General features: G+C 35.4%; 1 protein-coding gene across 1 annotated transcript in view; it reads right to left on the reverse strand.

Annotated features, from left to right (window-relative positions):
• LOC148940231 (uncharacterized) overlaps positions 1 to 24,087 on the reverse strand; it is a 341,376-nt gene that overhangs the window by 4,338 nt on the left and 312,951 nt on the right. The window contains exons 3-4 of the mRNA XM_089105976.1: positions 15,703 to 15,951; positions 7,518 to 7,697 (exon numbers count right to left, since the gene is read on the reverse strand). Of these exons, the coding sequence (XP_088962102.1) occupies positions 7,518 to 7,697; positions 15,703 to 15,951 (429 nt within the window). The remainder of the gene's footprint in view (positions 1 to 7,517; positions 7,698 to 15,702; positions 15,952 to 24,087) is intronic.

Here is a 24,087-nt window from a genome sequence, read left to right on the forward strand (position 1 = left end):
TTCCCCCAGTGTCTGTACTTCCATCGCTCGAGGATTCGTCGTCATCCCCACGTCTCTATTATAGAACCACCATGGTCTAGATCTTCTAACATCCGCATTTGGTTTTCAAAGTTGAAGTCCCCAGGATTCGTAGACAATGATTGTGCGTAGCAGAATCAAAAACAAAAAAATTTCTTGCTCTCACGAATTTAAATTTGAGAGGAGCAGAGAATCAGTTTCTGGGACATTTGATGATGCCAGCCATCATGAAAAATTGGCTGCACTAGCCTCTTAATTTCCATCTGTGGAACCAACCCCACATCTCAATTAAAGAGTAAATTGCCCCTTGGCACAATTTCAAACAATCCAAGGCCGAAAATACACAGACCTGTGAAAACGATAGGAGTTCAGGAAAATGAAGTAAGAATCTGAGCGAACCTTGATTCGCTTTTTTCTGGGTCTTGTACCCTAAAATAATTGAATGAATAATGCCCGGCGATGAGGGATGAAGATAATATTGAAGACTGGAAAGACAAGGCTTCAGTAAAGGGATCACAGCTTGTCCGCCAGTTGTGCATCAAGGACAAGGGCTATCTTTCACGTCTTCCCGCAGGGGATCTTCCCCAAGGGATTCCTCCCCCTCGTAAAGGAACAAATCCTCTTTTGAGTTAATAAAACCATTCTCAGATTTCGTCTCAAGTTTTTCCAATCCGACTCGACATTCAATATCTCCCAACTTTCCCCCAACCCGCTGTAGGTCATTCATTTTTATCTTGTAACCATCTTGTTTTATTCCCCATGGGTCTTTGACCTCTTTATCCTCCCTATTAGTTTTGTTACCAAGGCAAAGCCCATCCAACATTTTATTTTTCGCCACTGCAGGATGGATCTCTAAATTCTGTCTCTTTTTTACACTCCTCTTTTCATCTCTACTTTTCTCAATTTTGTCATTCGCACAAAATAATAAATCCTCCTTAAATCTGATTTGGACTCCAGTGGCCACCATCTTTGACTGCATCACTTCATTGTAGCTCCGTTTAATATCTCTTTTCTCTCTTTTACTTCTCTTTACTTTTACTGCAGAAACAAATATTTCGTCATCAAATGGGAATTGAACTCCGACATTTGGTTTTTCATATTCTACTAAAATTTCTCGAACTTTCCGAGGAAAAGCGCGTACAATAAATTTAGTCTCCCTTTTTTTCTTGTACAATCAGCGCTTCATTCTGGCTTGTACTTGTTAGCGTCTCATATTCATTAAAAGTGTTTTCAAGTTTTCCGTTTTCTGAAAATTTTCCCGAAAAATCATTCTCGCGCGTATTATTTTCAATATTTTTTGTTTTTTTTTACTTCGCATCCCATTTTTGTGGATTATCAACATTTTGAACACGCGTATCAAGTATTTCGTTTTTCCAACAGGGTGGCACAGCCTCCCAATTTGTTTTATGGGCCGGTCCACCTTTCCCCGTAGTCAATGAAGTAGCATATTCTCCCGTCGTAGTGTAATTTTGTAACTTTCCCACTGTTAAAGAAGTCGCTTTTAACGATAGGAGATTTCCAATATCTTCAAAGTCTCCTCCTACTAAAATATCCACTGCTAGAGTAAGTACTAAGCGTACTTTTATCGTTTTTCTTTGGATTGTACCGTCGTTCCTTGCAATTTCTATTCTTACCCAAGCAGACGGGCATGGGTGCTTGTCTCCATAATAACATAATGTTGTAATCTTATTTTTATGGTCTATCTCCGTTCTCTTAATTAGGTCAGTTCGCACATAGGTTTGGTCACTGCAGGAATCAATTGCCATTTCGACTAATTCCCCTGTTCAATTTTCCGTATATTTTATGCGACTCTGCAAATGCGTAATTTTTTTCCCTATTTTGGGTCATGGCCCAGGCTGTCGTTTTATGTGGTTTTTGGTCATATGTATTGGGACCGTTTCTTGCAAAATGCCCCGTGGTACCACAGTTATAGCAAGTTAATCCTCCTTGCGCTGTGTTATAATGCCTATCTTTGTTATACTCTTTATTTTGAAATATGTCTGTCTCCTCAATTTCTTCTCTTAGTTCGGTCCACCTATTTGCCATTTCCACCATTTCTTCGCTTGTTTTTGGGTTCTTTTCTTTCAAATCTATTTTCAATTCTCTGTGGGTATTTTCTAAAAATTGTTCCATTACTGTTTCATCTATTATTTCCTTTATCTTTTCTTTTATTTCTTCCGGGTCTTCTAACATTCTATAATTTTCTAACTCTAGCCATTTAAAACACATATCTTTCAATTTGTACCAGAATTCTTTATATGTTTTGTTGTCTCGTTTTCTTTCGCTTCTAAACCTTCTTTGAAGGAGAGTTGAAATTTTTCAAAAATGGCTTGTTTTAGTCTTTCAAAATCTTTTGAGCATTCCATTGGTAATGCTTTATATGCAATTTGTGCTTTGTAGTTAAGGAGGGGCTGTATTCTTGTCACCCAATTTTCTTTCGGCAATCCGCTTAATTCCGCCGTTTTTTTTTAAAATTGTATATGTATAAATGTACATATTCATTTTCTTTCATTGGTTGAAGGTTTATTGCCTGCAATACCTCTATTGTAGACGATTTCTGAGGCTCTTGGGAATTTCTCCCTGCAATCATTTCCTTTATGTATTTTCTTTCCTCTCTGTCTGCCTCCTCCTGTTTTTCCCTGGCTATCCTATGAGCCTCTTCCTTTTTATCTCTGGCTATCCTATCAGCCTCTTCCTTTTTTTCTCTGGCTATCCTATCTGCCTCTTCCTTTCGTTCTCTTTCTTGTCTATCTTTCTCTCTTTCTTTCTTCATGAAATTTAATAGTTGTTGTGTCATATTTATTTGGGTACTCCTTCGCGAGCTCATACTGGAAATTGAGCTTCTACTACTCCTGCTACTTGGCCTACTATGATTCTCACTGTCTTTATATTCTCTTAATTCTTTTTCTGAGTCTGCTCGTTCCTATCCGTATTTTCTTTCACTCGTAACTTCCCTTCATTTGGCACAGCCTCTGAGGGGTTAGTTCGTTTTGTTTTTTCACATATCCTTCCTAAGTTTTTTTTCGTACCCCCTCATTTTACCGCGTATACTTCTTTAGGGAATAACGACTTCTTTCACAACTAGCAGTTTCACGCGAGTGAAATATATCTCCGAAAAACGAATTAACAGGGGTTGGACGAGAGAATAAACCGCAAAAACGCGCGAATATTCCACTAGTGAATTAGCTGGACTAAACTCAAACAGGGGAACTGCCCTGCAAAACAAATCACGTATCCTCCCTGGATAATCGTATTCCAAATATAATCTCCTCCTGGGCAGATTACTCAATAGGATAAGTGCCTCCCACCTTCCTTGTCCAATGTGCGCACAACTGACAAATTCTCCTAATTTGCCATCCTCAATACTCTTATAACCTTCGTCACTGAAGATTATATCTAAGTCCGCCAATTCACTCAAATAATAACCCAACTTTCAACCTTTTTTTTATCTGTCCTTAAATCCTGTAATACTTTTAAATACGGAGATTCCCCCACTGTAAACTCAACTCATTAATTTCCCGTTATTCTTTTTTATATATTTGTCTAATAAGGCACAGAGCCCATTATAGACCTTCATAATTCTATTAATTGATTTCGTATTTCTGTCTTTTTATGTGTTACCACAGTAAGCTACTTTCTAGGCCAAATTAACCCTTCTCTTCGAAAATGGAGAATTCTTTTACTACCAGTGTTGTTGATAGCTCTTTTTCTTGCTGCCATCACTTATTGGAGTGTAAGTACCGCTGGCACCACTTATTGGAGGTCTAACGTACGGGGTCACCACTTTTTGAGGCAAAAATGGCGCAAAGAGGTTGATATGCCACTTACTGGAGGGGGAGAATCCCTCGTCGGCCCAAAATAGTGGGATTTCCGCGGTTACTCCAACAGTTCCGTGTCTACTAGCGTGATAGAATAGTCCCAGGGCCACTTTTAAGGCCAAGGGTTACCGGTAATATTTCTAACTATCTCTTTAGACTCGACCTAGGCTGAAAAGTTAGGAGAGTACATAGTATAAAAAATCTTACTGTATTCAAGACACGCTACAAAAGAACTCAAAACGGAACTAAAGACAAAAATCTTACACTTCACGAATACACTTCAAGACGTGCGCTTGCGCGCGCACCTCAGACCAAAGGCGATGAATGGCCGAATCAAATCAGACTCCCAGCATCCTTTGAAGCTTTTCAAACTCTAAATTTAAGCTGTATGAGTCATCGCTCAACTGGCTTTTTCAACCACTCGCTAATTAGTGGATTCTTCAGATATCGTAATAAAAGCTTTCCTGGGGGCTTAGATATTCAACATAAATGAAGCTAAATTTATAAAAAGGCATTTTTCTGAAACAAAAGGGGCCAAAGGTCCCAACAATATATATATATATATATATATATATATATATATATATATATATATATATATATATATATATATATATATATATATATATATATATATATATATATATCATATATATATATATATATATATATATATATATATATACATGTATATATATATACATTATTATATGTATATTATTATATATACAGTTATTTTTGGAACCATAATTTTGAGCTTTTCTCTTATCCCTTTATCTCCTTTTGGGCTTTTCTTTTGTTCCTATTCTCACTCCACCTTTGTAATCTTTTGGTAAACGCAGGGTATAAATAAATAGATAAATAGTTATAGTATTCTCACAAAATATAATGTGATGTTATTTTAACATGCCCTTCCTGGATTCAAAGATAATAGAAATATTGTTCACATAATTAAATTATGGATGACCAGTAAAGGTATTCCTCTTTGTAATGAAAACCAACACCATTGAATATCTTCACTCTATTAAAACGTGAAAAACACCAGATTAGTTGGTGAACATCTGACTTCACTAAACGGATCTTATAAGGGATTCTAAAAGAGATCTCACTAGAACCACTTATGATCAGCTTGGGGAATATAAAGGGGATATAACCTAATAGAATTGCCTTTCTGAAAAGGATTTATTATCTGTGTATTAAGTAGAATAGCTCATTTTCAGATAAAATCTAGATAAAAGGGCTTGTTATTTTACAAATATCTGGAAATATTCCAGATAAATAGTGAGAGATCAAGAGTAAGCCTTAGTAAAATAAGGATGGATCCGAGGAATTAAAACAATAGGATGTAGATGAATATGAGAGATCGCAGATTTACTGGGGTAAAATGTTCTTTGATGGTAAAAGATAAAACAGAAATAAAAGTGTTTCAAATTACAGGAAAAAATGATACAAAACTATTAAAGATGGTTTTCCAAAAAGAAAATATTTTAGAAAAAAAACATTTGAAATAGTATAAAAAGAACTCAGTAGCTTTAATAGCAGGAGATAAAATCCTAAAAAGGAAAGAACTGCATCTTTCACTGATACAAACACAATAGGCAATTGAATGACAACGCAACCTTGCGTTATAACCCCACACCTAGGTAAAATAGCAACAAACTGATGCAATATACATAGACTATCCGTAAACGATTGTCAAACTTGGGAGATCCGTAAGCCCTGTAAACAAGCCCTGTCTAAAAAATGTATAGAGCCATGACTCTTATGGCTGGGAAATTGTCTACGTCGTGATGACGTGCGATACATCTTAATATCTGCTGTTAAAGCACAGTCACTTGAAAACTGTGATCGTTCATAAGGAGGCCAAATAAAGATGGACGGTCGGTCAATGACCATCGAAGAAAAACGAAAGAAAAACATGAAGAAAAGACGAAGAAAACATACATCCGCTTAGGGGCTTCCACTTTTTCAGTTGGTTGTGGGACATAGATTGGCTTTACCGCGTCAAAGCCATTGCACGTGACTGTGCTTCATCGAAAATAGCTGTTAATGAAATAATGGATGCAAGTTATGGTGTAGTAGCGTCAAATGTAAGTAAGTTAAGTAGTATCCATAGAAAAGGCTAAATAACCGCTTTTTGGACAAACCGTTTCTAATGTCTGATAAATCTGAAAATCTTTAGGAGTTTTAATAAGTAGCTCAACTTCTTTCTTAAAATACAAAGAAAGTTTATTTGGAAAGTGCTTTTGATTGACCCATGTAGTGATTAACAAGAGTAACCAATATGAAAAATAATATAGCTGACTATGAGAGGTGTCGTTCCAATAAATTTAAAATAAAAACAAGGAAATAATAGAATAAAATGCATATTAAAAAACTAAATAGAAGTAGTAAAATAAAAATTAGGTTAAACAAGTAGAAGACAAGCTGTAGTCATAGGGCTGCTATCAGCATGCATTTGTTATTTTTACGCACAAAACGCAAAAAACCTGACTACGAAGCAGAAGCAATAACGAAATAAATAAAACGATAACTGTACGCACTTTGTAGCAAAAATCAGTGATACCGGAGATGATAAAAAATCGTGTTACTCTGGTTTTTCTTGACCTTTTAAAGAAAAAATGATATTTATTTCGTTCTTTTTTCTCCCTAGTATTTGGCTAAGCTATTTTTTCTTTTTCCTTCATTTTTTTTATAATGATCGTTTTTTCCTTTCTTCCTCTAATATTTGGAAGTTATTTGTTTGTTTTCCCCTATATTTTCCTTTTTTGTGCTATGATTTTTTTTTTCTTTGTTTTCTTACTATTTGGCTTAGCTATTTGTTTTTTTTCCTCTATTTTCTTTTTATTTAATATGATCGTTGTTTTCCTATCTTTATCTACTATTTGGCTAAGCTATTTGTTTATCTTTTCCCAATTGTTTGGCTAAACTGTTTGTTTCTTTTTTCCTCTGATTTCTACTTTTGTATAATAATCTTTTTAGTTGGAATAAAGTAATAGACTGAATCAAATTAGTTCTTCTATTTAACTTTGTCAATCGCTTTCTAATGGTACTTCGGCATTCCCAACAGAGCAGATTTCTTCATAAAAGAAAAGTTCCTCTTGCCTTACAGAATTACAACGTCACAAGAGTATAACTACCTACGGTTTGATTTGGAAAGTCTCGTCATGGGGAATTGGGTACTATGGGACTACTTACGGGACTTATTTTCAGCAATAAAAAAAACAAATAAAAATGAAATAATCAGGGAAAGATAGGAAAGGGAAGAGGAAGAACACAAAAGTACACAATTCTAGACTGAGTGAAACACCTCAAGACTGAGTAAAATAAATACCTTCTTTGAAAAGAAGGCTGAAGGGACAAAGTTTTCAAAAAGGTTCAAGACTTCAACGACAAAGAGGAAAGCTATGGAAGAGGAAAAATAAAAAAAAGCACAAAAAAATCTACCTTGAAGCATTCTACCCATTTTTGTTCTGGAAACTCGGAGAAATCTCGGAAAATTTGAGGATTGAATTGCTCAAGGAAGCACTGATTGATTGGCTCGTTTGTGCTGACATTGTGGAAGGCTTCTGCCAAGTATAACTTCGAATTTAAAAACGTCCTGCATGAATCTGCTTAGCCACTGTATTAGTTCTTGATAACGAAGTATATTTTTGGGGTTTAGAACCCAGAATGACGTACCTGCATTTGGTCCTGCATTGTGTGCTGTAAATCCTGCACTTGTTTTGACAAGTTCTGGAGAATCACGTCATGTCGCCTACCATTCGACTTAAGCTCTTCTATTGACCTTGTTTTCACCATGTCTTGGCCAGACATTACAGCAACAGAATTGCTTGTATTGGCAAGAACTTGTCTCACAATCTGAGAAAAACGAATTATTTAATTGTAGCATTTCTAAGCCCAGTAAAGGTACAACAAAATAATATAAACGATAAAAATGTCTGGTACAGGTACAGGACTTACCCTGAGATGTGTCGGGTTGGAAAAGTCAACCAGAGCTACGGCCCTAACTTGTTATACCTAACTTGTTAGGTATTTGGTGTTAATTCTTTTAATGTTTGGCTTTTATTGAATTTTATTCATCTTTTAAGTTTTGTTTTTTTCTTCGTTTTTTTGGTTCTTTTCACATTGACTTTCCGCGTTTGTTTTTTGTTTTTTTTTCTTCGGCACTTTCCTTGGATACATTATTTCGTTTCGCGCTGAAGAAGAGAGGCGTTTATCCTCTCGAAACATTCGCTTTGTTGTGTTTTTTCAGTTTTTTCATTTGGACTATAAAAACCCCATTTTGGCTCGTTTTTCTTTATTTATGTGATGTCAGGCCAATGTGGTTTAAGAAATTATCTTAATCGTATATTTGTTTATTGTGTATATATTTATTTTTCTCGAAAACTGCTCCAAATTTTTTCGGAAAAATAGGCATCCTGGTAAATTCTGGTAGAAAAAAACGATTTAGATGGGTTAGATGTTGGAGAAAATTCGTTAAGAGCCTTCATTTTGAAAAAAAAACTATTTTTGGGAGTGACGTCATTCTTATATACATCAGTATGGCAATGACGTTGTCTCACATGTCACACTTAAGTGGAAAAGTTGAAGATTTTCATGTATGGATATGTATATTAAATTGCTTAAAGCGAAAAAAACTGGTAATCGCAATAATATTTGTATATATTTTGACAAGGGATTACAACAGTTCCAAGACCTTAAAAAAAACCAAAAGTTTTGAAGCTTAGTAGAAATCACTGTTAGAAATTGGACTTGCTTGAATAATCACATAATATCAAACCGTTCCTCGTAACGAACATGTAAGTAAGGAGCGATCCGGCTCAATGGTGACCGTAACTCTAAAAAACGGAATTTTGATACCTATAGATACATCAAAAGAATAACATTTTTATGCTGATTTCAAATATATAAATTTCATCAATTTTAGTCTTACCCATCAAAATTTACGTGCCTGAGAATACTTGCCTTATTTTCGGAAAAAGGAGGAAACACTCCCTAAAAGTCATAGGACCCTAATGAATATTATACCATCATATTCAGCGTATCAGAGAACCCTACTGTAGAGGTTTCAACCTTCTATCTTAAAACATGGAGACTTTTGTATTTTTTGCCAGAAGAAAGATCACGGATGTGTGTTTATTTGTTTTTTCCCAGGGTGATCGTATCGACCCAGTGGTCCTAGAATATCTCGGGAGGGCTCATTGAAACGGAAATTCAAAGTTCTAGTGCCCTTTTTAAGTGACCAAACAATGGAGGGCAACTAGGCCCCCTCCCAAGCTCATTCTTTCTTAAAGTCATCCGATCAAAATTTTCAGATAGTCATTCTGTTCAGCATGGTCGAAAAACATAGTAACTATATCTTTGAGGATGACTTAATCTCCCCACGGTCCCCGGGGGAAGGGCTGCAAATTATGAACTTTGCCAAATGTTTATTTATTATAGTTTGGTTATTGGGAAGTATATAGACGTTTTCAGGGGGCATTTTTTCTGGTAGCGGGATGGGAGGGGGGTTAGGGCGTTACTTGGGAGGATCTTTCCACGGAGGAAGTTTTCAGAGGGTAAGGGAAGTTTCTATGAAGGATCGAAAAACAATCCGAAATTAAATAAAAAAAACAAGTTTTCGACTGAAAAACTTTTCAACTGAGAACTTTTCAACATCAAAACTTAAAACGAACAGAAACTATTGCGTACATGATTGGGATCGCCCCCTAGTCAATACCTCGCTCTTTACGCTAAAGTTTTTTTAGTACTTTCATTAGAGCTATTTGTTCTAATTAATGGCCTTTTTGATTAAGGGGTCATTCTTAAAGAACTTGAAAAAAAAATCGAAATTTAGCGTAAAGAGTGAGGTATTGACTAGGGGGCAGATCCCCTAATATAAAAATATACGAATATAGAAGTTCGTTTCGTAAGTTAATTCGTAAGTTACGTATATATATTGTATATTATTAATAAAAACGTTCGTAAATAAAATTAAACAACTTCCGAGAAAGCCGTTAGGCAAAAAAAGTATTATTAATAGGCAAATTTCGTTTTAATTATTCATGTACGGTGAGCCAAAATCAAAACCTGTATTAATTCAAAAACGTTCAGAAATTAAACAAAAAATACAAATTTTTTAACTGAAAGTAAGGAGCGACACTAAAACTTAAAACGAACAGAAATTATTCCGTATATGAAAGGGGCCGTCCCCCTCCAACGCCTCGCTCTTTACGCTGAAAATTGACTCTGTCTCACAACTTAATCTAAAAAAAAAAAAAAAAGATTTAGTGCAAAGAGCGTGTCGTTAAGGAGGGGACAGCTCATTTCATATACGGAATAATCTTGTTCGTTTTGAGTCTTAATGACGGTCCTTACTTTCAGTTAAGAAAACCTGTTTTTTTTATTTAATCATGGAAAAGAGAGTAGTATAAAAAGACATTAAATTGCTTAATTAGCAAAAAACTGGCATTTGCCAAGATATTTGTATATATTTTGACCAGGGATTACAACAATTCAATATATATATATATATATATATATATATATATATATATATATATATATATATATATATATATATATATATATATATATATATATATATATATATATATATATATATATATATATATATATATATATATATATATATATATATATATATATATATATATATATATATATATATATATAGTATTTTTTACCTCTGAACCTTACTGTTCAACCCTAAAAACCACGATTTTCTATGATTTTTGTTTTGACTGTTTCAGAAATATGATGTTTTTAGGATGGTATTGCATTTTTGCACACTGCTTCTTAACTTTTTGCCGCAGCACAATGTCTTCTCGTTTATGGAAGATGCTGTAGGTGCCTTGATTGCGGAAGTTCTTAACTTGAATCTCTGACCCTTCCAGACTAAATAACACAATGAACGTTCATAATGTAGTGCTTTGCAAGTGTTGCCGCGTGGGAGCATATACTAAAATATAGTCTTCTATTGCAGAAATTCGGATCACAAACTAGTCCTGATTACAGGGAACCTGAGCTGATTTGTAGAAAGGAATTTAAAAATACTTTTGAAGATACGAAGACTGAGAGTTTAACTGGTGCTAAACTAGGAGGATTTAACTTATTCATCGGTAGCCAGGTTTGCATAAAGCGGCCATGTTGAAGAACAACAACGTAGTGCCGCTCATGACGGCGGAAACCCTCATAGTAGAAACGAAGCAGAACCTTCTCCCTCCCAGAATAGTTCACACTCGGCACTACCCACATACACAACTGCGAGCGTTCGGGTAGTCCATGCCAATATGCCCCCTGCAGGTGATGGTGGCCTGGTATATTTATCTAATGCTAATCCTAGATCTGAATCTTCGGCAGTTAGCTCCGCGACCCCCTAATCAAGGTGACGATAATTGAAATTACTTATCATACAACTTATACCAGGACTACAGCAGTGTATTTCGATGAAACACTTAAATACAAAAATGATTGGTCTTGGAAACTATTTTCAGGATCTGGTTGAAGCTTGTAGTCCTCAAGGTATTGAGGACTCTCGTGGAAACATGCTCTTGATAAAATATTATAGTTAGTCATTATAGTTAATTTAGTGCCAAACGTAAAATCCCGAGAAATTGTTGTTATTATGGAGTTTTATCATGTTTTTTTTTGAAAATTTTCTCCTCCTGCTGAAAAATGATTCTTGTAACTTAGTTTGGATAAGAATTCCAATATGGAAAAGAGATTATGTGTTTCATTCTGTGTGCATCTCTTCAGAAAGTCGTTCTTTTTCAGAAAGGGCTGCTTGGGATACTTTTAAAAGAGTTGCTTATGTTTTGGGTAAAGTTGAAATTTTTACCAGGTTTTGACATTTGTCCTTTTAGCAGACTTCAATGCAGCAGACTTTTGTATGAGATAATTAAGAAGTATTTGAGGAAAAAGAAAAAGGGAAATAACGCGAAATTGAACTTTACAGTCCCTACTGATGGCGCTGATCTCCGTTTCATGGCCCTTCATGGGAAGTTCAATGGGAGGTTGGGGATCAGCCCTCCTATGCTTTCACACACCCTTCCTGTTTACCTTCCCTAGATTTCTCCAGGTACCCATTTAGAGCTGGGTCAGCTCTGGCTGAGCTTAGAGAGTCACGCCACTGACCCCCGTTGCAGACCAAGTAATCAGCGACACCAGGACTCGAATCCCTGTCCTCGCGTACAAAGGATTTCGAGTCTAGCGTGTTAACCACTTGGCTAGGACGGGATATCGTAAATTGTATGTGGATTTCTGGATATAATCGCTATCTTTGATGAATGTTCACGTGATTTGCTAACAGAAGGAAAACTTTCCGATGATTGATTCCTAGAAGGCTTCAGAATATGATAATGAAAACCAAGCTAGTTCCTGTAACATTTTACTCAGAAAAGGTTTGGGATATATAGGAGGTTGATAAGGTAGATCGGTAACAATTAATGTATTTTAAGCGACTTTGGAGGTATACTGATCAGTTTATCCATGTAGTATTAAAGGGCGATTTTGGATTGTTACCGTTAAGGGTGAGAAGGTTAGTGCGAATATTAAAATTTTGGGAAAGGTTAATAAATCTACTAATAAGAGATAGTAAATAAGGAAGGCTAGTAGGGGTTGCGTGCGAGGAGATATTAGTAGATCGCAAGAAAAGCTCATAGCCTGACCAGGTTATATCAATTATTGAGAAGTGTGGTTTTAGCCAGTATTGGAATGAGGGGTAAGGGCTGGGTCGGGAATTCGCCCTAGTTTCAAAAAATATAAAGGATGGTCAGCGTCCCTCGGGGTATATTGGCTGGCTAAGGAGGCCTGGGAGGGAGTCTTTTTATAGCGGGGATGTCTAAGAATGATGTAAGATGGCTAATTTTGGTTCAATGAGACACTCAAAGGGGGCAAACAAGGGCGGATCTAGGATTTTTTTGTGGGGGGGGGAGTGCAAAAGAGATCGATCCGATAAACTTGCGTGAGGAGCAAGTTTAATTAACACAAAATTGCGTTAATTAATTAAATTACACTGCTTTAGACTACGTAAGGCGAGGGGGGACGCGCCCCCCTCGCCCTCCCCTGGATACGCCACTGGGCAAGATACAGAGTCGTCCTCGGTGTCCCTGGAGCGGTTTGGGCTGGCTAAGCATGCCTGGGGAGGAGGAACTTTATTTTAAACCCAGGATGAGTAGGGAGGTGGCAAGATAAGTAATTTCAATTCGTAGTAATGTTTTGGGTATTGGTGAGAGGAGGATATATATTCGGAATTATAGGATTAAAAATGGTACATATCAGTGTCCTATATGTGAAGAAGAGGAAGAATTAATCCATACCATGAGTAAATATAAAATTTAGTGGACATGAGGAGGAGGTGTTTTTGGAGGAATGAATTGATTTGAAAATATTTTGTAAGTAAAAATTCTGATGATTTTGAAAAATTGGGTTGATTTGTCCATGTGGCATGACACATAACGATTTTTTTCATAAATAATGACTAGATTAAGGTGAGTCAGGTTATAAATAAAACTCTGTGTGTTATAATTATGTGTGTTATCATGTGTGATAATATGAGTCATTGGGCGTGTTTATAATCATGGTATTATGTGTCTTATTATGAGTGCTTTTGTTATAGTTATGTGTCATTGTTGGAATATTGCTAAATTATCGTATTGTTATTGTTACGTATTATTTGTTTCTTTATTATGTCCTTATCTTTTTTTTTACCAGGTGCCGAAGAGGCTTTTGTCATAATAAATATCTATTTGTCTTTGGAGGTCTGTTTCGTTGAAACAAACTCAATTAACAATTTTTCCCACTTTTTAAAGATGTATATGACTGTTTATGTTTCCATGTAAACTGTTCACAAGGCCAACGCTAATTTTATTGGGGGGAGGGTATTTCTTTCAGAGGTATTTTAATAAACGAATAAGAATTTATTTACATGCATCTTTGATATGTTTTTACCAGTCGGACATTTATTTTTTGTTTGGGGGGGGGGGAGGTTCAAACATCCACCTCCCCCCTAGATACAGCATTGCCTGTTTAAACAATCAGATTTCATTTTCACTGTCCTTGGCACTGTAGCAACCTTTATCACCCGTTAAGAGACACAGAGATAGATAAAGGAAAAAACTGAGAGGTTCGCTCGAATAGGTCCAAAACAACCGAACTGTAAAATCACACGATTCTAATCGAACCCAATTTTCCCAAATAATGTTTTCTTGGAGTGGAGTCACACAAAAAGATAGTACAGTATCAAGGGGACATTTAAAGTTACTTAATCTTGATAACAAATGTCAGTCCTACATTATATGTAATGATATCCTTGGCTGGTTGTGCTAAACCCAAGACAGTAAAATGGACCTGATAAGACTTAGAATGGGTAATAACAGAAAATCCACACCTACTTTAGAAAAACAATTAGATCCTGGGAGTTTTAGAGATAGGAAAGGTTCCAAGTAAGCTATAGAATAGAATACTTAAATGTCAAGATGGGTTATATAGTTGGTAGGGACTATTTTTTTCCAAGCTTTTTGTAGTTCCAAAAACTATTTGCAAGACTGGATCGTGCCAATGGATCGGATTAGATCGGAAATAGAGAATCGGGTTCTTATTAGTTATGATATAATATTTTAGAGCATGATGTATGGTATGTAAGATATGATGTGAGGCGGTTATTTGCGTGTAAGCACATAATATAAGGTATATAAACAAGAAAAAGGGCATAGAGCCATCCCTAGGGCTAGTGGACAACAATTAAATACAGCACCACCCTCGTGACTCAATTTGAGTTGAAAGAAAATGATCAAATTGGGCAATCCACCAGCCACGGGACCACCAACTGTGGTGCCCGGGACAGGTGACCAAGGCCCCCAGGAACGGCTCTGAAAGGGCCTGCATGCATGGGCGCAACGAACTGTAAATACTTTTTACTTGTAACTCTGATATTAATTTTTTACTTCTTCTGAGTTTTGATCCCTTCCCCTTTTTTTCCTATGCAGGTTTTATAAATAGGCTTTGACACCACATTGGCTATGTATGACTTACAAAAAAAACGAAAAAAAAAACAAACAGAAATTTTAGTCTGAAAATAGTGAGAAAATCCTTATCCAAACTCCTAATTTTTTGGCATAGCTCCAAATAAAGTATGAAATAGGAAATATAAATATGAGGATTTCTTCGCGGGGAACGATTTTAAACAAACTTATCTACATAAGAAAATTTTCGGTAGTATCTCACTTGATACTGAACATAATGTTAAATAATTCTAATCGATTCAAAATAAATAATTCGTTGTAATTGAACAGTTCATAAATGACAACTAAATTAATGTCATAAATAAATACACAAATATGTTGTAATAAAAAATAATCTGTAATAAATGTCCATGCAATTATTGCATGTGCTCTATTTTTTGGTTTATATACTAAACCAGGGGGGGGGGGGCTACCTGGTTTGAATACCTCCCCCCACCCTCCGAAATTTTTGTTTAGACAGAAAGGTCTTTAATACCTTTGGGATCTTCCTAACAAGTGCATGGAATATTTTGAAAAATTCAAATTGAAACAGTGACAAAATTCGTATAGGAATTTTTCAAAATCGTATGCGTTTGAACTTAGCATAATCTTAAAGGAGATGAAGCCCTTTTTCATACAAAGTATCATGGTTTAACATGGACAGGGTCGTATTCAAGATTTTTGTTTGGGGGGGGAGTACAAAACTTTTAAAAATGCTTCAAAAACTTGTTTACATGCATTTTCGTTACGTTTTTACAAGTAGAAAAAATTCGGTAGTTAGGGCGGGGGGGTTCAAATACCTCCCTGGGTATAGCCTTGAGCCTGGATAGTACGGCTAGCATAGGAACCAATTCACTCACCTCCAGGTCATCAATAAAAGCTTTGCTGGTGTTATACATCGACTCTCGGACTAGCAAAACATTGCTGCTAAGTTTCGTTTCCACTGCTCGAGAAATGGTGTTAATTCTGTCATTAACGTAAATAGTCAAATTAAGAAGTTCTGCTTCATTTTGAGATCTCAAGTTACTCATCTGATTCTTGAGAGAAAGAGTGGCGTCTTTTAACTTTCTATCTAGGTTACCGTCACTAGTCGATTCTGAGTCTGTCAACTGAAAAATAATAACCAAAATTAGTTCACTGCTTCCACGGAAGACAAGAAGGATACTTGTAAAAGATGTTGTAATGTAAAATTTACAATGTATTTGTGGAAATCTAAAGTTTTCCAAAGGAAACCCGATCGAATTCCAGTAATAATTGAAACTATAACAGTGTATTTGAACATTCCTATCCGATTTATCTGCCTAGCACTAATTACCCCAGATGTAATCTGTAACTGCTAAATCTGTAACTGTGTACAACTAGGCGAATAGCAGCATTATTATAGTGTAGGCTACTCCTCTGTAAACATAGCTTGTTTACAAATACCTGGAGCGGTGCTATATTCCAAAATTACTGCCCCGTCGGTTCTCTGTAGTGGTACCGTTTAGGGGGGGGGCATTTGCCCCCAATAATTTGGAGAGAAAATCATTATATAACCCATGTCCCTTAACTCTCCGAATGTGGACCCCTTTAGCCCCTAGTAAAAATTTTGTTTATTACACCCGCCATTTTTTGGGAGAACAGAATTTCTGTTTACGCAAGACGTTACTTGTCGTCGCTTATCCTGCATTTCCCAGAGTTAGCAGGTATAAGTAATCTCGTGACTAATCAAGACTATTTCAAGTAGCAATCCTCCTAACCTCTGACTTTACGCATGTCTCGTGAAACGCAAGGATAATCAAACCGTAAGTAAGTAAAGTAAGTCGAGTAAGTAGGTAACTAAAGTACCTAAGTTAAATCTCAAAGATAAGTAAAGCTTATCAGATAAGCGATATTGGAATGCTCGAACGCAGAGTAAAAGAGTTAAAAAGGAGAATTGATACTTTTTTAAGATTTTCGTACTAATTAGATAAAGAAGAGGGTAACCGTTTGGAAAGGATAGCAGGTTTGCAGAAATAGAGCACTAACTATGTCTTGTATGTCTCCAATTTATTTAAGGACAAATACCACAGTCCTCCCCCCCCCCAAATAAAAATGTATCTCATATTTCATAGCTTTACAGGAGAGGGAAAATAAGGTTTTGAAGCTTTCGTAGGAACTAGGAATAGTTTATCAGTTGAAGATTAGTAAATTAAAAAAAAGGTTCAACGAAACCAGCGAAATGTTTGATGTAGTGTGATGCGTTGGATTCAAGAGGCTGTTGAAAAATGAATTGTTCTCTAACCATTTTTGAATTAGTTTTAATGGTTTTAAAATTGGTAAAATAGTTTTCAGCTGGTGATACTTTCCTATTCAATACTGCTTGGCGCATTTACGAAAATAGTCTGAATGTCGAGCATATTAATACTGGCAGCTGCCATTATTACCAGCTGCATAATAATGACAGCTATAAAGGTACGTAATATTTCAGTTTTTTTTTCAAATAACCCCTTCTGAGTTGAGATAAACATTTTCATTGTTATTTCCATGGATTTGTTTCCCCCGTCTCCACATTATACCTTGGCATTAGGAAGGGATGTGGTTTATGTTCTGTTTCTTTTGTTTAATATTTGATGCTTCCTCTGGTTATATTTTAGGCCTTGGGCTCAATACCAAAGTTTCATAATTTATCAAACTCGACTGCCCACCAAGACCCTAATCATTAAATTTTTGTTTATGACAAAAATTTATATTTTGGCCATAAATTATTTGTCTTCAAATTGTTTGTTATTTAGTCGATATAATTCTATCGTTTAGAATGATAATATTATCATTATAGTTTTATCATTTTTTAATTATACCAATATTTTAATTTCCCAGAGCCTATGACAAAGAGCCGGCTTTCGCATTGGATTTACAACTGAATCATAAAAGCTAAAAACCGGAAACTTTCAGCAGGTTAATCTTGAAACCTTGGACGCTGCTGTAAATTAGACAATCTACAAAATAATTACTGGAAAAGAAGATTGCCGAAAACCTTACTTGAAATTACGAGCTGCGATGTCCGAAGAACTTGCTGATTAAGAAATAATGATTGCACTGGATTTACAGCTAACTTAATACTAGACATTGAGTCTTTTCTAAGTTCATCTATGGTCAAAGTTATTTAAAACATTTTATATATCTACACATCTGACCCAAAGAGACTTTAGTTATAGCCGCTTTCCATTTCCAATTAGTTTTATCTTCAATTAGACGCGCTATTTTTGCAACATGGATGATAACACTGTATTCTTAATTTAGTTTACCATCCTCCTCAGCATTCCCTGAAAGTTTCAACTGAATGCCCTAAAAAAACACCAAAAACTTTCAATTTCAGTGCCAATAAAACGCCAATTAAAATTGTTATTTAGTGTTAATTTAGTAAGTCCCAAAGGCTGCGAATTTAAGAAAAAAAGAAAAAAAAAATCAAATTAGCCTTCTAAAAAGTTTCTCCGGCCAGCACCTCTTTACGAAATGGCCCTGGAAGAAAAGAATGAATAATACCTTAAAGGCCTGTTGCTCTTTACTAAAGGCAATGCTCGAGCCTTGTCTCTGATCCGAATACTTCTTGTTTTTTCTACATAATCACAGTGAAACACATATATCATTTGGTAAAATGTCTATTTCTTCTATCCTTTCCTATCAGAATCTCTGTGTGTTTTCAGAAGAACAAGTTAGGATTTATTTTTATCCCCTTATTTGTCGAATGTCCATCAGCAAACATTTTGAATTATTAAGCTCCAAATGTTTCCCATTCCTTTGCTTGCTATCTGTCATTGATTTATGCTTCTCTTCTCCATCGGGATAGTTTAGGGAAATCGAGTGATTACTGTATAAGCACCGGAGAAATAAGGGGAAGATATCCAAATGCTTACCTAAGGTGAAACATGAAAAACATCGCTTATCCTACAGACTCTTTAATAAAAAAATATATAATTGCTACTGATATTATTTTATGAGAAGGTCGCCAAGAAGCAATATAGAGGCGCACACATAATTTGCGTTTAACCAAACTATTTTTTTAATTTTTTTTATCAAATATATTGCGTATAAAACGAAAAAGTGAATTTTTCTTATTATGGTTCCTTTATCAGGGTGTGATCAAACAGTTCGTGGTAACGAACTGTAAGTAAGGAGCGACCCGGCTCAATGGTAACCGAAACTCTAAAAAACGGAATTTTGATACCAATAGATACATCAAAAGAATCAGATTTTAATTCTGATTTCAAATATATAAGTTGCATCAAGTTTAATCTTACCTATCAAAAGTTACGCACCTGAGAAAATTTGGCTGATTTTCGAAAAAAGAGGGAAAGACCCCCTAAAAGTCATAGAACCGTAATGAAAATCACACCATCAGATTCAGCGTATCAGAGAACCCTACTGTAGAGGTTTCAAGCTCATGTCTTCAAAAATGTGGAATTTTACATTTTTTGCCAGAAGAAAGATCACGGATGCGTGTTTTTTTTTTTTTTTTTTTTTTTTTTTCCCAGGGGTTATCGTATCGACCCAGTGGTCCTAGAACATCGTGGGAAGGGCTCTTTGGAGCGTAAATTAAAAGTTCTAGTGCCCTTTTTAAGTGACCAAAAAAATGGAGGGCAACTAGGCCCCCTCCCACGCTCATTTTTTTCCCAAAGTCACCCGATCAAAATTTTGAGATAACCATTTTGTTCAGCATGGTCGAAAATGTTATAACTATGTCTTTTGGGATGACTTAATCCCTCGAAGCCCCCAGGGGGAGGGCTGAAAGTTATGAACTTTACCCAATGTTAACATATAGTATGGTTATTGGGACCCGGCTCAATGGTAACCAAAACTCTAGAAAACGGTATTTTGATACAAATAGATACATCAAAAGAATCGAATTTTAATGCTGATTTCAAATATATAAGGTTCATCAAGTTTAATCCTACCCATCAAAAGTTACGCGCCTGAAAAAATTTGGATGATTTTGAAAAAAGGGATAAAGACCCAAAAGTTATAGAACCTTAATGAAAATCACACCATCATATTCCGCGTATCAGAGAACCCTGCTGTAGAGGTTTCAAGCTCCTATTTACAAAAAAGTGAAATTTTATATTTTTGGCCAGAAGAAAGATCATTGGTGTGTGGTTATTTGTTTTTTTTCCCAGGGGTGATCGTATCGACCCAGTGGTCCTATAATATCGAAGGAGGGGTCATTGGAATGAAAATTCAAAGTTCTAGTGCCCTCTTTAAGTGACCAAAAAAATGGTGGGCAACTAGGACCCGTCCCACGCTCATTTTTTCCCAAAGTCACCTGATCAAAATTATGAGATAGCCATTTTGTTCAGCATGTTTGAAACCATGTCCGGTATGTCTTTTAGGATGACTCAATGCCCCGAACTTCCCGGGAGGAGGGCTGAAATTATGAACTTTACCCAATATTAACATACAGTATTGGTTATTGGGAAATATACAGTACAGACGTTTTCAGGGGAGATTTTTCCTGGTAGTGGGGGGGGGGGGGGTCGGGGGTTATGTGGGTTGATCTTTCCATGAAGGAAGTTTTCATGGGGGAAGGGACATTGCTATGAAGGGGGCGCCGGACTTCCCAGCATTATTTAAAAGAAGATCAGAAATTAAATATAAAAAACAAGTTTTTCAACTGCAACAGCAGCAACATCAAACTTTAAACGTACAGAAAATATTACATATATGATTGGGTTCACCCCCTAGTTAATACCTCACTCTTTAAGCCAGAGATTTTTTAATACTTTCATAAGAGCTATTTATTCTAATTAACGGCCTTTGTGATTAAGCGGTCAGTTTTAAAGAATTGGAACAAAATTCGAACTTTCGCTTAAAGAGCAAGGTATTGACTGGGGAACCCCCTAATATACGTATTAAAAATATATGAATATAGAAGTTCGTTACGTAAATTAATTCGTAAGTTACGTATATTTATTACTAATAACAACGTTCGTAAATAAAATGAAACAAGTTTCGAGAAAGCCATTTAACCAAATAAAAGCAAATTAATATGAAAATTTCATTTTAATTATTCATGTACTGTGAGCCAAGATCAAAACCTGTAGTTACTCAAAAACGTTCAAAAATTAAATAAAAAACAAGTTTTTTAATTGAAAGTAAGGAGCAACATTAAAACTTAAAACGAACAGAAATTGTTCCGTCTATGAAAGGGGCTGTCCCCGCCGCAACGCCTTGCTCTTTACGCTAAAGTTTGACTTTCTCACAACTCTATTTTTTTTAAACAATAAAAACCTATAGCGTAAAGAGCAAGGCGTTGAGGAGGGGACAGCCCCTTTGATAGACGGAATAATTTCTGTTCGTTTTAAGTTTTAATGTCGCTCCTTACTTTCAGTTAAAAAAACTTGTTTTTTTTATTTAATTCACAACAGGCTCCACAATAATCACTAATTGGAACACCTTTTTTCTTGGACCTGTTAGGATCTGTATACCATTAGTCTTCATAATTAAGCAATTACCAGCGGTAAATATTGCAACAAGCGGATAATACAGAAATAATTAAGACCCCGAACGTCTTGACAAGATAAATAACAAACAAAATAAAGTTCTTCAAATGTAAAAAGCAATGTTTAAATTTGAAACGACCAAAAATCTTCCTGCATAATAGGAACATTCCCCCCTCCCCCATACAATCTGCTTGTATGAACATAAAGCATCAGTGAGTGCACAAAAGTTTGTTTGAGTGCACTTCAGTGAAGTATCAAATTTGTTTGTGGCAGCAAACGTGTGTACAGCAAAGACAACAACAACAGCCAACCGTTGCCACAACTTATGAGCCACTAATCTTTGTAATTGAGCAATTATCGGCTATAGACTTTTTAACAACCACTGTAACAGACGTAACGGCTAACAGGCTATGGATTGGCAGCCTGTGTAAAAGATAAGATTATTGAGATATAACATTGCTTCATAAGCTAAATCGAAAAAAAATGTAGATGGCAGCTGAGAATCAAATGGAACACAATTAACATGTTTATGAAGAAGAATACCCGCTCCCTCAAATCCTAGACTTGAATGCATAGAAAAAGCACGTAAAGGCAAGTTTTTGCGTGGACAACAAATGCAAGCACAGAAAACTGGTCCATTGCATCCCTCGTCGTCAGCCTGTTTGAATCTACATATCATTAGTTTTCATAATTTGGTAATTACCTTCTACACGGGTCGTTAGCGTACGTAACAGACATAATTATTAAGATGCAACATTCCTTGACAAGTTAAATAAAAGAAAATCGATATAAAATCCCCCGTTATTTCGGATGAAGAATATTCAACTATCTCCAACGAAAATCAGCTTGAAGTGATCGATCGAAATGGTATTACAAATTCCCCTAGTATACCTTGTGCTTCGAGCAATGTCAACAATAGTTCTGATGGATCGATTGATTCTGCAAAAATAACCACAATACATCAATTCAAAATTACTCCCAAAATCTATTTTTCCAGTACAGGTGAATTGACAAGCATTGCAGAAACGGCTACTGAGTTCGAGCGCCATACCTGTGAAGATTGCCTAAAAAAAGACGCGGAAATCGTCAATCTCAGGAAACGGATTATTAATCTAGAATTTCTTTATGATAGTTTATCTGACCTTTACGAACGTCAGAAAAGTGATCTTTTCAAGGAAAATGAAATCAAAATGTTAAAAGTCGGTTTTCAGCACAGTTTGTATAATTATCCAGCATGATCTTTCCCTATCTCACCCATTATAAAAATCCGGACCGCGGTGCGAGTGCTCCAGAGAACGTGTTTGCAGATATAAACATAAGCGGCATTAGATCTTTTCACGGGTAGACAAAGAATAATCACCTACGGAACAAGTACTGACAAAACCACTTGGCCGGCTCAACCAGTAAGTGGACAATAAGTACAGAAATAAGTGGGAGGAGCTTTTTGTTCGCACCGAGAATGAAGAGCCAGAAATCATCTGCGGTAAACTTACTGGTATATTATATAAACTGTGCTTTGTAATATCAAAATACCCACATTTTAATCTTATATTTTATCATTACATTACAAAATAATACATTTTATCTTTGTTCTATTAGTTCTATAATCAGTTCTATTACCTAGAATTGACAACATTTTTTTATGTTGTCCCCTAAGTTGAAGTAACTATCAGGACTATATTTTGAACTAACTGTAAGGAGTATATAACTATATCATAGGCAGCGCAACAGTGCTGCCTAAATAAAGAACGATGTTGGCACAATGTATTATTCATTTTATTCTTTTTTTGTTTTTCTTTCTATATAAGGACTGAAAAATTGTTAGAATTTGCAAGTGCCTCACTAAGGTAAAATATGAAAGTCTTAGGGATATATATCGTCCTTATTCACTATTAAATAAAAAAAAAAGAAGTTTTTTTTAACTGAAAGTAAGGAACAACGTTAAAACATAAAACGAACAGAAATTATTCCGTATATGAAGGGGGCTGTCCCCTCTTCAATACCTCGCTCTTTAAAGTTTTTTTTATTGTTTAAAAAAATAGAGTTGTGAGAAAGTTAAACTTTAGCGTAAAGAGCGAGGCGTTGAGAAGGGGACAGCCCCCTTCATATACGGAATAATTTCGGTTCGTTTTAAGTTTTAACGTCGTTCCTTACTTTCAGTTAAAAAAAACTTGTTTATTTTTATTTAATTTTTAAACGTTTTTAAATTAATGCAGGTTTTGATTTTGGCTCACCGTACATGAATAATTAAAAAAAATTGTATATTAATTTTACTTTTATTTGGTTAAATGGCTCTCTCGAAAATTGTTTAATTTTATTTACGAACGTTTTTATCAGTAATAAAAAAAACGAACTTCTATATTCATAGATTTTTAACACGTGTATTAGGGGGTTTGCCCCCTAGTCAATACCTTGCTCTTTAAGCTAAAGTTCGAAATTATTTTCCAATTCTTATTGGAAAGTTTTTTTTATTGTTTAAATAAATAGAGTTGTGAGAAAGTTAAACTTTAGCGTAAAGAGCGAGGCGTTGAGAAGTGGACAGCCCCCTTCATATACGGAATAATTTCGGTTCGTTTTAAGTTTTAACGTCGTTCCTTACTTTCAGTTAAAAAAAACTTGTTTTTTTTATTTAATTTTTGAACGTTTTTAAATTAATGCAGGTTTTGATTTTGGCTCACCGTACATGAATAATTAAAAAAAATTGTATATTAATTTTACTTTTATTTTGTTAAATGGCTCTCTCGAAAATTGTTTAATTTTATTTACGAACGTTTTTATCAGTAATAAAAA

This window comes from Artemia sp. Qi Xiang Cuo, chromosome 20 (genome assembly GCF_049724085.1).
Source record: "Artemia sp. Qi Xiang Cuo chromosome 20, ASM4972408v1, whole genome shotgun sequence".
Classification (NCBI taxonomy): Eukaryota; Metazoa; Arthropoda; class Branchiopoda; order Anostraca; family Artemiidae; genus Artemia; species Artemia sp. Qi Xiang Cuo.